The following is a 16,675-nucleotide window of genomic DNA, read 5'->3' as shown; positions in this document are numbered from 1 at the left end:
GAACATTTGAATCTATAATATTGCATTAATATGACTTGTTTTCAATACAAAGTTCAATCCAACTTCACTTACAAACAGATTAGGTAATTTGTCAAAAATGCAAAACCGTATTAAACCTGTGTTTAAAAAATGCATTCATCTTCAGTAACGTCTTTATCCTGGTCAAGACTGCTCCGAAGATTACACCCATGAAAACTGGACACAAGGCAGGAATAAACCCTGGATGGGACAGCAGAGCAGCATGTTTGCGCGCGCGCACACACACACGCTTTACGTTAACACCTAAGGGCAAATTAGTCTTACATTTTGCATCTGCATTTTTCACCGTCAGCCATCAAGTGTCGGTCTATCCAATTTCCGTAACATTTAACCTAAACAGGGTCGTGGGGGAAGCCTGGAGTCTATCCCAGGGAACTCAGGGTACAAGGCGAGGGACATCCTGAACAGGGTGCCAACCCATCACAGGGCACAATCGCACACACATTCACACACTACAGACAATTTGGAAGTGCTAATCAGCCTACAACACCTGTCTTTGGACTTGGGGATTAAACTGGAGTACCAGGAGGAAACCTGTCAAGGTACACAGGGCAGAGGCAGGATTGAAACCCTCAACACTGGAGGTGCGAGGCAACAGTGCTAACCACTAAGACAACGTTCCCGCCCCCCAAACCACCAGCAGTAACTTTGTCCGCATTGCACATACATACTCTCTCAGACACTTTTTTGTTTGTGATTTGGTGAAATATTAAAACTGACTGATGTCATTTAAATAAATACACATGAACATAAATAACCAATTACAAAACATTTATTATATTTTTGATATTAAACATAGTTTAAAATCAACTGATAACATTAAGTCCAACATGAACCAAGTGTCGGTTAAAATGCATTCCAAAGCATTCTGAGCAACAAACATTAATATATAAGAAATACATCTAGAATATGGATAAGAGGATAAGCACATATAATCAGATGCACGACATAAATGCGTTAACATGATGTAAGTGTCTATCAATGCAATTTTCTGTAGCCTACTGCATATAATTTTAGGCCTAGATATATCATTTTCAAAAATAGGTGTATAACATGTCCCCTGCACCTCAGTTCTGGACTTACACACCTATGTGTCTTTGAGATAGGTGCATTCATAACCATAGTATCAATACACAAGTGATACACCCTATATGACCAAAGGTTTGTGAACACCTGAAAATCACACCCATGTGTGGATTCATAAAAACATGGTTTGTTAAGGTTGGTGTGGAGGAACTTGAGTGGCCTGCAGACAGCCATGACCTCAACCTCACCTTCGAGATGAACTGGAACGCTGACTGCACCCCAGGCCTCCTCACCCGACATCAGAGCCTGACCTCACTAAAACTCTTGTAGCTGAATGAGCAAATCCCCACAGCCACGCTCCAAAATCTAGTGGAGAGCCTTCCCAGGAGAGTGGAGGTTATAATAACAGCGAATGGGGGGAACAGAATCTGGAATGGGATGTTCAAAAGCACACAGGAGTGTGGTGATGGAGTGTCCACAAACCTTTGGCCATACAGTGTACTTCAGACTCAAATATCTATTAAAAGCTAACTGTACTGCCCAGATCTATTGCACCACTCCCCTTACCCATTAGGAAGGATTATACAAACCTTTCCAAAAGCTCTCAGTCAAAATGATGGCCAAAATGATAAACGCATATTTTAAATAGCTTTTTCCCCTGAACATAGCCTTCTTTGTACATCCCTATTTCCATTAAAAAAACACTGATACTTAAAGAGGAATCCAAATCTGAGGTGCAAACAGATTGCAAATGCTACTTTGAAGACCAAATGCTATACTATTGCACCACCAGCAAATCAGATTTCAATACACTGTAATTGGCTCAATCAAGGGCATGTACAAGATGCAGGCTTAGTGCTTAAAACCTGTGAGGACGTTTAAACAAAATTTGCTGTGCACCAAAAAAAATTCTGGTAAGTGCTTTCGGAGTATCAAATGCTAACCAGGTAGTAAACCGAGTGTTTAAAATCGTTTTAAAAGCAAACAGAAGCTAAAGTGAGCTCGATTGTTTTCCTTTGTATATTCCACGTAGTGTAGGTGTCGCCCTCTTTTGGTCACTGGGAGATCTGCAGCATGTCACTAGATTTCACTAAAGGCACTGGCGGAGGAGAGGCCAGAGGCATCTTCTGAAATTTCTCAATGGATTCCTACAATAAAGCAGACATAAATGATGACACAGTTCCTGTGACTATAAACATAATGCTGATGAGCTGATTTTCCTTGTGGTGTGTGTATGAGACCATTACCCCTGGAAAAGATAACTCTGATAACTTTGCCCAGTGAGAGCCCACTTCTTCCTCTCTCAGAAGGCCTTTCTCTATAAGCGTTCTAATGAAGAGCAGATAGTTATATCTCTGTAAGGACAGATAAAAGAAACTGGATTCAAACTGCTGTAACCACACATAAAACGAAATAAATATCAGCAGTGTCGAGTCTACTGTGATTGGTGGTCACCTGAAGGTCACTGGCGTTGATAATGGCAGTGAGAGTAGGCTCATTGTAGAGAAGGTGCAAAGTCACACTGCCAGAGGAAACACGCATCCACAGAACAACCAACTCATTCAATAAAGGTCCAACATCAACAGCTTCTTTCCTGTTATCCCCAGCGGAGGACACCAGGGGTAGCTCTCCTGAAACTGCAAACACATGCGAAACAACATTTTACACTAGGAATGGTTTGGGATTTTTTTTCTGGTTTATTATACGCATATACATTCCGTAAACAATCACCTAGCTTGCAGGCCAACAAGACGGTACAACGCAACATCATCTGCTCAGCTACTGAAGAAATGAACTGCAAACAGAACAAAAACGGGTGGGGTAAATAAGCGAATAATAACAATAGCTACAGAATATCAAGATGATATATGAACGGAAACAGTCTGCACCTTTCTACATCTTAGTGTCTGTCTCACTTTATCTAGCAGTGAGCCGATCTGTTGAACTGTACACACTTCGTCTTCAGACCTGGGCCCTACTGCGATGCTCAGCACCTCCTGAAATGAACACGTGTCTAAGTATAAACAAACTCTGACAACAAAACAGAAACCATCCTCAATTCACTGTTTTAATTCACTGTTATGCAAGGCCCTTTTAAGTTTAATAACCCCTACTGTTACCAGTACACATTTTTACTCATGACATATAAGCGACATTTACTACAGTGAGTATCCCGTCTGTACCTTTATCTCGTTAATAACATCTGATGCCAGCGGACCTTTGTGGGAGCAATCTTGTGGGCATGAGGACACAGCATCCTGTCCTGAAGAGCTTTTCTGTGTCTGGACACTCTTACCAGATCCTCTTGCGTCCACAGACTCGGTGCTCGCAGGACACGGCACATTCTTCATCGCCCGTTCGAAAGTACTTTTCCACTCCCTCTTTATAAGAGCTATAGAGAAGTGTATGCATATATACTTCTTCAATTATACTACACAGGGGTCGTATCACAATAACCAGCAATGCATTAAGTTCACTGTGAGTGCTTCGCTACAGTACTTGTGATATTGGAGGAGAGCCAGCTGCAGGCTTTCTCAGTTGCCAGACGTGTGGTGATGCTTTCAGCTGTTGTCAGAACCTGCAAGACACAAGTTCTGTTTAAGGAGGGCTGTCACCAGAAAGAACAGGTTAGACATGAGGCTACTTACAGCTCGAGATGTCTCGTCAGGCAAAAGAACCCTTACAGCTCTTGGAGCATTCTCACTGCAAAACCTAGTACAGGAGACACAAGCACAGAAAAGTCGAGGGGAAGAATAAATAAATAAATCAATCAAACACATTCTCACCTATGCATGACTATACGAGTACTAAAGCTGACCTGGTGGCTTTCTCCAAGGCTTGCATGCCCGCGTCACAAAGCTGAGCACAGATTGGGTCATTCAGCTTGGCTGCGTTAACACTATCTGAACCCAACCCTTCCCTGAGAGTCTTCTCTCCGCCCTGCACCAGCTCAGACACCAACGTGGCCCTGATTCACACACGTGTGTGCAAAATGATAGAAAGTGTGCAAATATAAGATGAAGACATAAATCTCACACACCACTACATCCATTATTAACACAGAAAATACACAATATGAGCAGTGAGAGTTGAGACTGACTTGATGTGTTTGACACAGTTGGATCCGACTCGTTCGGCCACAAACTCCACGGTACGTTTAAGTGAAGCAGGTTGATTATGAAAGAAAGCCTGCTCCAGGTCCAGCTACAATGAATGACAATAAAATGCTACGTTATAAATAAGATGCAGACTTTTTTCTGACTGGACGCGTGCTTTTGCATAAGCAAGAAATAATAAACTGGATAGATATTTGTTCGGTCTTGTTGATCTGAAGTCGAAATACGCCAATAATAAAAACCTGTCCTACCTGTAGTTTCTGCTGAGAGCGGGTGGTGGGGGAACCTCTGGGCTCAGCAGACGTAGGCGTGATCTTGCGGATCAAGCCTCCAGCCTTGGACGCACTTCCTGACACAAAAGCTGCCAACAGCTTGCGAAACTCCCCTGGTTAAACAAATTTCCAATGACTCTCAATACACAATCATCAGCATGAGATGAATGTCAGAATCTCTCATTGTGTGAGTTCCTCTCACCTAAATATGGGCAACAGGTATAGAGAAGCTGCTGATCCACCAAGGGCAGATTGTCCTGAGAAGAGAAAATAAATAAATAAATAAATATAGGTATTTACTACTTGATCAATATTGAGACTGTATTTATAAAGTCAGCTCGAGAATTAGCGGTACATCTGTCTCATTTCTTTTGAAAGCGCTTTGATTCTCTATAAGACGACGGATTACAAAATCGATTTTACATTTGTGCAACCTCATATTTAAACCCTAGAGAAAATGTTTAAAAGAAACAAGAGACTGTTCTCAGAGACTGAGGACAATCTAATGCAATTATTTCAAAAATTGCAATTAGTTTTACTGTCATAAAATCATATATTTTATTGCATTTTATGGTTAGATTTGTTGTTAAGTTAGTGCGGCAAAAACTAATTACATACTGCTTATGTACACATCAAGTACCTAAGAGAAAAAATATCAATATGTATTTTTATACAATAATTTTGCATGCCAGTTATTTTGGCATTGACAGTTCTTAGATCAGTGGTTCTCAAACTGAGCGGCCGCCAGATGTTGCCGGGGGACCACTTAGAATTTCTAGAATGTTGTTGTTGTTTTTTTAATTAATTTTACCTGTATTTAAGTCCGGATTGCAAACCTTTACACTATGATGTACATAAAAAATGAGAAATACTAATAAATGAAATCAATTATACACAGCACACTAAGACACACACCAAACAGACATCTGCTGATATACCAGTGTACAGTCCTGATAGCCACACGCTGATAAAACCTAAGACTGTTTAAAACGGATGCGTTTTTAGATAGAGGACGTAGTCTCTTATCTGAGAAAGTTCATACAGAAGAAAACTGAAGAAAAAAAAAAAACTGCGAAAAACTACGACTCTAGGGGGCCACAAACGGATGCACGGATGGCCTCATAGTGAAAATGTTTGAGAACCACTGACTTAGATGATGCAATAACAGAAATGTGCCTGTTAAAAATCATACTGAAGCCAGTCCAATCAGTTTCTATATTATAATCTCAAAAGCCTTTACAGCGATAAAGAATGAATGATGTAACTGCAGAGTGTGCTAACTGAAATACTGGCATTTACTCACCAGCCCCTGACTGCTAGTGTGATTCTCCAGGTCCTCTATTTCCTGCACATTGATGCTAAAGAAGAGATCCTCTGGAAAGACTGGGATCTAGAGTTAGACAGTGTGAATATTAGTCTAGTCCTGTCTGGAACCTTGTTCTTGGGTGTTTCCAAGTTATTTCAGGGCAATTCGCCTCACCTGGAAAAGCCAACCCAGCACTGCCACCAACAACATCTGATTCAAGTAACACTGCTCTCCATCTTTACCCAACCGCATCCTCCTAACACAAGCACACATACAATTGGGATATTGACAAATAAAAATTACATCATATATGCGGTGTATGTGACAAACTTGTAGATTTGAAGTAGGAGGCCCAGAGCAGTCCTGTAGCAGGGCAGAAATGGGCCGGTGTAATCCAGCATGGAGAGGAACTCAACCAGCCAGGGAACAGTAAGCACAGTGCGCTTCCTGCGAACACAACTTATCAACACTGCAGAGACATCCAGCGCTGGGGCGCTCTGAAAAATATACAGAAAAAAAATATATATATATTTTATGTACATATACATACATATACATACATACATACATATATATATCTATCTAGATCTCTCTCTCTATATATATATATCAGTGACGTGCGGTGAGGTTTGTGGCTGGGGAGGCACTGGCTCTTTCAAAGTAAGATTTACAAATATATGAATTCAACAGAGTAGCATAAATTCACCATTCATCTGGCTGCTTGCACATTGACTCCTGGTTTTATTTCATATTCCATATCAGCATTCTTTACACACACATATGTAAGGTACATATTTGGCCTGCACCGCACTAAGCTCTGATGCCATCACAGCAGCTCCTCCTGCTTTTTCACTGCGGCGTTATGTCAGATCAGCAAGACTAATATGTTATACACTTACGTGAAATACATGACCTAGACTATGGAATGTGAGGACATATAATAAAAGTGTGTACAAACATTACATTGGTGACATACAGAGAGATCAATTGCACGTGCTCAAGCTGAGCCCAAAAAAAATGAGCAGCTCAACCCAGTTTGTGAGGGATTGCGCAATCCAATAGGAGGCTCAGCTCGTCGCTGCCTCCCTTCGCGTCTTTCCCCCGTATTTGAACAGGAAAATACACAAATTCAGTGATACGGACTATAAAAATAATTGAAATGATTGGAATCATACAATAATTACATTTCTATCACAGATCAGTGAACAAATATTTATTATATATAAAAAAATATAAAATATATATAAATATTTTTTACATTTCATGATGACACATTACATTTCCCCTGACCGCACATCACTGCGCTATCTATCTATCTATCTATCTATCTATCTATATCTATCTATATCTATATCTATCTATCTATCTATATATATCTATATCTATATATATATATATATATATATATATATATTCCTTCCCCCATAAGACCACTAAGTAACTCGTATAGTTAAGAGATTTCTCGGTCACACTTTGCAGATGCATGTACCTTACTGCGCAGAGCGATGGCAGCCTCCTGGATCTCTCTGGATGGTGCCTCAGAGGTCTGGTAAGGCATAAAGGAGATGAAGCCCAGGAACTTGGCAAGAAGTTGAGCCAGAAGGAGTACTGAAGAGAATCGCTGCTTCTCATCCTTCAGAGAGAAAGACATTAAAGCGAGGTGAGATTCAGTACTCGTTCATAATTCAAACATAGCAACTTCGAATGGAGGATGGCTTAAAATTTGCTAAATCGGTTCAATCTTGAGCGTTCAACAAACTTTCCTACACAGTTCTGCCATCTGAATGGTAAAGAGTTAACCACAGTTTCTCAAAAAACAATTCCCACAAAACATTAATAATAAACAAAAAACCGTAATGGCCATACATCTTTTCAGAAAGTAGAAGCAGTTTCTCCAATTCGGCTAGTTCGACAGCGTTTTAATCTTAACGGAGTAAACACGGAATCTGTGTATGTACCGTGCGAATGTGCACAAATGTATCTTTTCAATGAAATAGCAAAACTGGTTTTCTTGAGTCACACCTCCAGCAAATGAAGCAAAAAGTGAAGAAAATAATGTAAAATACACACTTAGTGTTTAACCGTGCAATTAGACAACTGTTGCAAAATTCATTTAGAGCCACACTGAGTGCTGTCAGTATTCTATTTTAACCAGTAACATGGTTTGAACCTGCTGCTCCATGTCTCCGTCACCCCCTTCCTCTCCTGTGGTTGAGGAGTCGTCAGCGCCCAGGATAGACACCTCATTCAACTGCAGGAGCTGCTGACACAAACCATCCTTCAGGTGTTGGTTCAGCTGGCAGCTGGGTCAGAGAAGAGGAGCATAAGAAATAGATACTGTGCGAGTAATTGCAATATTACAGTGTTGAATAGTGAATGTTGCCCTTTTTGATAAACCGTGGTTCATAAATTTGATCATATATATTTCAATTTGAAATAGGAATAGTAAAATTCCCACAAGAGTAACACAAACCTTTTGCGCATGTTATAAATAAATAATTTAATGACTGTCTGGAAACTTTAACAACAAATGGATCTGAATATTTTAGTGATGCACCGAAAGGAAAATTCTGGGCCGAAACCGAAACCTATTTTATCTATTTTTTTGTATAATTGTGTTAATATAAGACTTTTTAAATCATTTCATGAATTTAATGAATCTGAATTGGAAAAACTACAAACCAATAAAATGATCACACTTTTATTGAAATGAACACACCAAAACAAAAACAATATTAAATATATTATTCTTCATTCAGTTCTGTAACAATAAAATTTAACCGATTTTTTTTTTATCCAATTATCTAAATAATGTAACATTAACAATTTATGATCTGCAAAACTGCAGTCAAGTAATGAACTGAGCAGAATAAAAAGTTTAAAGATGCTACACAATCATTTTAATGAAAACAACAGGCAAAACACAGAATGTTTGAGGGCCTCTATTCTGTTGTTGTTGTTTGGTTGTACTCTGCATATTGAACGGGATGTCGTGTTTTCAGGTGGTGTATCAAACCTGTTGTGTAAAAGTGCTCCGGCACCATACCCCCTCTTGAAATTTCCGCTGAACAGTCACTGCAGATGGCAAATTCTTATCAGAAACTTTGAAATATTTCCAAACATGACATGATCGCCCTTTGCTGGGAAGCGTCATGATGACCGTCGGCTACCTGAGGGTCAAATCTGATTGCTGGGCACTAAGAGAAGGGGCGGGGCATAGCGGCATATTTTTTCGGTTCATATTTTCGGCCTTTTTTCTCTTTCGGCCAAAAACCAAAAAATGGCATTTTCGGCCAAAAATTGTCGCCGGCAGAAATTTCGGTGCATCCCTAGAATATCTGAATTAACGAGTCACGCAATAAAAACCCCAAAATTCCACATCGCCCAAGACAGCAGTGACCTGATCAGTTAAATTATGCCTCATCAGTTAAATTATGGTTTCCAGTAAAATTACACAAACGTTTTAATAATACGTTAGCAGTCACAACGACAGACTCGGGCTACGTCTACATTAATCCGAATCCATTTGCAAATGCATCTTTTTCTCTACGTATATAAACAATGGTGGGTTTTTAGTCATGTGAGGCAATTATGTGACCCATTCGACTTGAAACAAACAAGATGGTGTACTATGTTGTACTGCAGCTGTTGTGCCTGCAATCCAGTTTGATAGCTTTGTTATAGATTAATGTCACTTTGTACAACCTTCAGATTGCGTTTTTAAATAAACGCCTGACAGAAACGACGCAGGCCACAGTTTCTTACGTTTTTAACGCGTGCGCAATATAGAGGTGGAAGCGTTTTCAGACGTTTCAGTATGGGCGAGTAATTTTCGGAAAACATTTGAAAATGCCAGTGTAGACGAAGAGCGTTTTAAAAATGAAGACACGGTTTTTCGGATCTAGCCGGATTAACATGGACCCAGCCTTTACGTCGTAGACAGATTCAGGCAATTCATATTACAGGAAAATTAAGAAAAATTGCATAACTCCATTTTTTTTTCTTACCAGCTAGCTATCTGTAGGAAATCTCTGAAGAACTCCTGGTGTCCAGGGAAAGAGGGTGGAGGGCAAGGGCCACTTAGAGCTTGCGGCTGGATCAGACGCTCTTGCAGGCGCTTCAGTCTCCCCAGGCTGTCTGCCCCCACCATGCCCAGGAGATCTGCATCTGGAGCATCTCCAGGAGAGCCGAGCTCCCTGTGGCCCTTACACATCTACAGCAAGAAATACCGTGAATGCGTGCGAGCCAACAGTACAATACACATGTAAGAAAAAAAAACCCCGTCATGGCTTACCTGAACCAGCTGCTTCTGGAAAAGCCTGGCAAAGTGACAATGGTTTCCTGCTGCAGTCAACTGACTGACCATCGCCCTGTGGGAATAAATATTAGCAGAATCACATTTTACAAAGCATTATTGTAGCGTTTCATAATATAAATATTTAAACTCGCAGATTAATTAACACGAACAGAACGGCCACCTCACCTGACCCGGTGGCCTAGTGCTGCCTCAAACTCCCAGCCTGGCTCCTTATGATAATCTTCCCACTCTCTTAACAGCTCATAAAAAATATCTCTGTAACACAATATAAACACGTGGAATAACATGATTTGGTTGGAACACCACACGTTGAAACATCACGTTGAGAGTTTCTACTGTACTGTACCTTTGTTTCTTAAAGATGTGGAAGGCTTTATCACTGCTGAAGTTAGTTCGGTTGTCAGTGGCTGGCTGGAACGACACCGTATGAATGAAGGTGGGGTGGCTGGGTAGTACCTAGGGTGCCGAAGGAGAGAAGGGGCTTAATTTTTTGGTAAAACGAGGTTTCTGGGGGGATTTGGAAGCATGGAAGATTAGTTACAGCATCAATGTGAAGTCAAGTACACTTAAACATAACTACATATCAAATGGGGGAAAAAAAAAATTTTGCAAAAGTCAATAAAGAGTAGAGGCTTTTTTCCCTATAGTTATTGAACCTAATTATCTTCCAGACAAGCAGGAAGAAAAAGCTAATAGCTGGGACATGAAATCTGCTTGCCTCAGGTACCTGGGCTACTGATCTGCCTAGATCAGTTAAAATAAATGGAACAGGATCAAGAGCGTGTTATTTATGGATTGCAAACCTTAGCTGTGCTGGTATCTTGAGCTTGTGCCAGGCAATCTCGCAGGGCTGGAGAGAAAGTGGCAACTCTTTCATTCTCTGCCAGGAGGCGCAGTGTGCAACGGTCCAGGTGTGAAAGCAAACTGAGGGGGGAAAAAAAAACAACAAGGTGGTCAAAAACAGGAGCAATCAGCACCAAAGCAAGGCAGACAACATAAAAGCAAAGAGAAGATAAATCCACTCACGCAAACTGCTTCTCCAGAACTCGCACTGCAAAATACACACAGCTGTGGACATTCCCCAGATAGGTTCTCTCAAGAGAATCTGCAAAATGACAAACGTCTTATATAAATGAGAAGGTCGACAAGGAGTTCCGGCAGGGTTACGAAATGGCTGAGAGACACGAGCACGACATTAACCTGGCTTTCTTTCACACACACTGGGACACACTTCTGTAGGTTCAGAGGTTGACACGCTCCGTGAAGTCAGCAGTTGCAGCACAAAGAACAGCTCCAGGAACACACATGGCACTAAGTTCTCTAGAATGAAAGTTCCAACAACAACAAAAATCAAATAAAAAAGATATCCACCAAAATAAGGAAAAGCAGGTCCAAAAAATACCTTTAAACACAGAAGTGTGATTTTTTAAATGGCCAACATCTCGTAGATGACTTACTACGATTATACTAATCGGTGCTTGGACCAAATTTGTTACCACAGACTTCAAATAATAGTTTTCTTTTTATTAACAAATATGTAACCAGTAGCTCAGTTTGTGAGCACATGAAACAAGTTTAAAGCTGTTGAGGTGGTCAGGTCTGATTATTGACTTAAAAATGTAAAACTGTCATAAAGCCTCAAAACTGATGCAAAAAATTGTTTTGATTCTTACAGTATATTCGGGCAGCTTTGGCTGCTGTTAAATAAACACGACAATGTAAATGGAGACTCAAAAATTCTAATTGAACTAGTTTAATAGAATTAAAAACCCTATCAAACTATCTATCTATCTAGTATGCTACCTTGCATACTATTTTTTTTTAATGTTTGAAAGTTCACCAGTATTTATTCTACAGCACCCTCTAGTGGTATCTCACCTGAAATGCATGCACAGTACAGCTCAGCTAAAAGCTCAAGTTCTGGTGCATGAGTCACTTTATTAGGGTCAGGGCAGGGCGCCTGGGGATCCGGAGTCACCTTTGAGCCTGACCTCAATATTGATTTGGTGGGAGTGCAAACAACTGCACCGGGCTTCAGTGGGGAGCTGCTCTGCTGTGCAAGTTTAGACCTGAAGAAAAGGGGAACATGGGGAAAGAGACAAAGACACAGTGACTACGTTCACGTAAACGCCGCGATCCGATTGCCCAATTCAGATTAAGACAATACTCTGTTTGCCACCCCTGGAATTTGCCTGTTTTAATCGGAAATCTGTTGCACGTAAACACCTTATTCAGAAACTCCACTGAAAGGAGCCTCACGATCTATGCACGTGGTCAGTCCACAAGGAATTGTGGGTAGTGACGGCAGCATCTTGAATCTCCAAGGAAATAACATCAGGAGAGGAAAAGTGCGTGTGCAGACCGGCATACTTACAACAACCATGTATACAGGAATATTCCGATTCAATTCAGTTTTATTTGTATAATGATTTAAACAACGGACATTGTCCCAAAACAGCTTTACAGAAATATATAAATTAAGGATATTGATTTTAAATGTATGAATTTATCCTTAATGAGCAAGCCAGAGGCGACGGTGGCAAGGAAAAAACTCCCTGAGATGATATGAGGAAGAAACGCAGAGAGGATGCCTGCACACACAAACATTGTATTCGGAATATGGCCAAGAGCTGAATATAGGCCTTAAAGGGAATTTGATGTGCGTGTAAACAGTATAGTTTACAGAATAGTCAGTGACACTAAGGACAATGAAACGAGAAAGAAATAGTTAAGAATTTGATCAATATATTCTCCAGTGCCAGAATGAATACCTTTCTTTCTTTAGTAGCTCCCTCTCCTCTTGCAGACAAAGTGGGCTCCCAGTAGTCTGCCCAGAACCCGTGGTCTCCGGGATGGAAGGAGGACTGCATGGCTTGCTGAGGGGTGTAGAGATAAAGCAGCTCTTGGGTTTAGAGTTTGGCCGTTCTGCACTTACTGGTGTTGGGTTGATGCGCCGCGACGGTCTTGTTGCTCTAAACACATTCAGAAACATAAGTCTTTGACTACAATAAAGCATGTATGTATGTAATAAATGTCTAACAAACATCAGTTGGCATATGTGGGTTTTTTTTGTTGTTGTAAAACACATCCACTAAAGATAAAATAACAATACAGCACTTCATCAAAAAAAAATTTCAAGAACAACATTTCAAGAAGAATTAGCTTTCGAAAAATCACTCACATAGGGGTGGCATGAGACACACTCACTGGGGGAAAATCCTCCAAATTGTTGAAGTTGAGCTCTACTTGTGTAGGAGGTGACACCGGATCACTCAACCTCCCTCCACCTCTTTCCTTCCTTCCTGCAACATCACAGCCTCCAGCCTCGGCCGAATGACCACCACGCGCTCCTGTCTGACGGCTTGATGCAGACGCTCCGAAGCCGCCGCTTCTCCTGCGCCCTCGATGTGGCTGAAACGTAGGGCTGGCCTGAGTGTCTGGTGGTGAGGTCATAAAGTCAGCAAGACAATGGCGCTGAGCAGATCGACGCTCAGATGTCACGTGTCTAGGGGCAGGACTCCATCCCGAGCTAAACGACGGGCTGCTGAAAGCACTTATACCAGCCAGACTCTGAGACGCCGTCAGAGGACTGTCCTGCTCGCTTGGGTTGTCCGCTTGCGGTGTGGAGGGAGCAGGCGAGAAGAGCTGGACTCGGCTGGCACTGCGGGAACCTTGGCTTGCGGATGTTCTGTTTGATGCTCTCCGCTCGTTACAGGAGCTCTGGGCTCGGAGTGACCTGGTGGTGCTGGGTGTCTTGGCCGGGGTGCTGGGGCCATGAGTCAGAGTGTTACTGCTCTGATCCCTCAGGAAGTTCAGGAGGAACGGCACAAACTCGTACTTCCTTACTGTTAACAGCAGATCTTGATCTCCGTTACAGTCCTGTCATGACACAAAGCAAACTCTCTATAATTTATATACACACACACACATGTGTATATGTGTGTGTATATATATATATATATATATATATATATATATATATATATATATATATATATAATTTAAGTATCTTACAGTTTATATCATAATATATTAAATATCATTTAGTTTATATAGCATAAAGACAATGAAATGGGCCTAAACTGTAGAACAAACGGTACTGTAGGATAATAATACACTAACGGAAAATACACACAAAAAAAATACGAGCAAAGTTAATAATATAAACGCATTGGATTTCTATATATTGTGTCATAAAATAACATGCAATTTCGAATATGGTTATTTTGGAGTATAAAATCTCTCATTAGATATAGCAAAATTACAAACTGAAGTAAACAGTGGCTTCTGCTTGTTAGCTTCCGAAAATTACTATTTTTATACATTATATATCTCAATATGTCATTAATTGTATACCTCTCTCTCTTTCTCTGTCTTTTGTTTGTTTGTTTATTTATTTAAAATCACATAGCTAACTTGCTACGTTTCTGTCTCTGTGAGGAAATGGCGTGTCGAGCTAGGCGCTTGTTGCTAACTGAAGTTGTGAACTCTCTAGAGCGATGACAATACCATTTTTTATCTCACAAAGAATACACAGTTTGATCCCTTATAAATACGCGATGAACTTCTTACAGTTTGTGCTCGCAGCCAGTTCAAAGCGCTGCACAACTCCACATCTCTCCGGAGCAACGATTCCAAAAGAGCCGCCATTCTGTCCCGAGAAAAGTAAAGAGAAACAAGAACAAACTTCATTTTCAAAATAAAAGTCCGCGCTTCTTTATCGAGAAACAGTTGTTCTACTTGAAGTTCCTGAAACATACATGGCCATGGAGTTTGTTTGTTTGTTTGTTTGTTTGTATATATTCATAGGGTTCCAGGAAACCAATGTGCAACCTTAACAAAGTTTATTTATTATATAGGTCTTACAGTTATTGTCCTATCTAGAAGAGAATAGAACAGAACAGAATTGAATATATAATATGTAATGCACAAGCAAAAAGAAACTGGGTTTGTAACTTCCTTACTAGATATAAGAAATTATAAATAAAGAATACAATTTAAAAAAAAACAAGTGTATATCCTATGTGTGCAACTGTAGCATCTAAGTAACATTATAAACATTATAAACAGTCTTTATAATAGTAATAGAGCAATAACAGTGCAACAGCTCAGATGTACAAGCAGCAACAAAACCAGTACAATACAGGAATGTAGATATGAAGCCTTCATAAATAACACAGTGTGGATAAATGTATTATTCCCTGAGAACTGAGGTTATTAACTATAGCAGCTGTCATTGTGTTGTAGTGCAACGCTTAGATATGACAGTGAAAGATAGGTAACAGTTTCTTGTCCAGTTGAGAGATCCATCCATCCATTTTCTATACCGCTTATTCTTCAGGGTCATGGGGAACCTGGAGTCTATCCCAGGTAGCCTATCCCTATTCCATTCATACACTACAGACACTTTGGACGTGCCAATCAGCCTACCATGCATATCTCTGGACTGGGGGAGAAAACCGCAGTGCCGGGAGGAAACCCCCACAGCACGGGGAGAACATGCAAAATCAACACACACAGGGCCGTGGCAGGAATCGAACCCCCAACCCTGGAGGTGTGAGGCGAACATGCCAAGCATTAACCCACATGCGCCCCCAGATGAGAGCTTTAAAGTGCAAATGTATGAAAGTTCTATAGTGTATGATTATAGATATTGAACACAAGCAACAGCTGTTCAGACAATACAAACAATGAACTGACTGGTCACTTGAATTGAATGTTGAATGTTTAATCCAAACTTCAATAACTCAAAAACTATTAGTGTTCTAATATATAGTCAGAATATTGCTGTTCACATTTTAATAATATAACTGTTCACATTTCAGTAATATTACTGTTCATATTTGAACCTAGATGGAATATATTCATTAAATAAATATATGGTGTAGACCCATGGTAATCAAAAAAATGAGATCCAGGGACTTCCAAGGGTCTGTGAAGCACAGTTGGGCAGTCTGTACCTTTTTTTTTTCAGAGTTATTATATTTATTATTTAGTTCTTATAGTTATTATCCCAACTTGTCACTTAAATTGAATAAGTTTAATCCAAACCTCAGTAATGTAAAATATAAATAAATAAAGAGCAGAAATACAAAAGGCCTAGGCTTATAAGTAATTTTTTGAACCGGATGCCTTCCTGAATCTAATGACAATTAGACAAAATGTGCAAAAAGTTCAGGAATAATAATAGCCAAAATATTATTGTGCATATTTAACTCATAACAGTGAATAATAAAAGGGCAATGATTGAAGAGTGATCCATCCATTTTCTATACCACTTATCCTACTGGGTTGCGGGGAACCTGGAGCCTATCCCAGGGAGCATGGGGCACAAGGTGGGGTACACCCTAGATGGGGTGCCAATCCATCACAGGGCTAATATTGACGTGATTTAATTTTTAAATGGCTAGTCATCATGCGTGAGCAGCATAATGCATGATGTTGGCACCAGCAAGCTTTATCAACCAGCACGACCATGTTAACCCTTATGTTCTTTTTGCTACTTAGCATACTGTTCATGGGTCAGACTGACTGGGCAGCTAAGACAGAAAATACATGCAGTATTTCATGCAGTGAGTCAAGTTCTCACCTCACAGCT

At 40.3% G+C, this 16,675-nt stretch overlaps 1 protein-coding gene across 1 annotated transcript; it reads right to left on the bottom strand.

The window, feature by feature from the left end:
* Window positions 1–795: 795 nt before the first annotated feature.
* cdan1 (codanin 1) lies at window positions 796–14,775 on the bottom strand. The gene is made up of 28 exons (XM_053632218.1): window positions 14,650–14,775; window positions 13,259–13,956; window positions 12,849–13,049; window positions 11,956–12,146; window positions 11,278–11,397; window positions 11,104–11,182; window positions 10,881–11,001; window positions 10,424–10,533; window positions 10,243–10,332; window positions 10,054–10,129; window positions 9,767–9,972; window positions 7,930–8,062; window positions 7,249–7,392; window positions 6,090–6,256; window positions 5,934–6,015; window positions 5,757–5,843; window positions 4,656–4,710; window positions 4,433–4,566; window positions 4,166–4,269; window positions 3,884–4,033; window positions 3,714–3,777; window positions 3,565–3,643; window positions 3,249–3,457; window positions 2,955–3,062; window positions 2,797–2,860; window positions 2,521–2,702; window positions 2,313–2,420; window positions 796–2,213 (listed from the first exon to the last, which is right to left on the bottom strand). Exons 1-28 carry the CDS (start codon window positions 14,767–14,769, stop codon window positions 2,121–2,123), a joined length of 3,975 nt encoding a protein of 1,324 aa, XP_053488193.1. The 5' UTR covers window positions 14,770–14,775; the 3' UTR covers window positions 796–2,120.
* Between the last annotated feature and the right edge of the window lie 1,900 nt (window positions 14,776–16,675).

The sequence above is a fragment of the Ictalurus furcatus genome, chromosome 9, assembly GCF_023375685.1.
Source record: "Ictalurus furcatus strain D&B chromosome 9, Billie_1.0, whole genome shotgun sequence".
Taxonomy (NCBI): domain Eukaryota; kingdom Metazoa; phylum Chordata; class Actinopteri; order Siluriformes; family Ictaluridae; genus Ictalurus; species Ictalurus furcatus.
The sequence above is the reverse complement of the archived record's forward strand: the minus strand, read 5'-3'. Positions and strand labels throughout refer to the sequence as shown.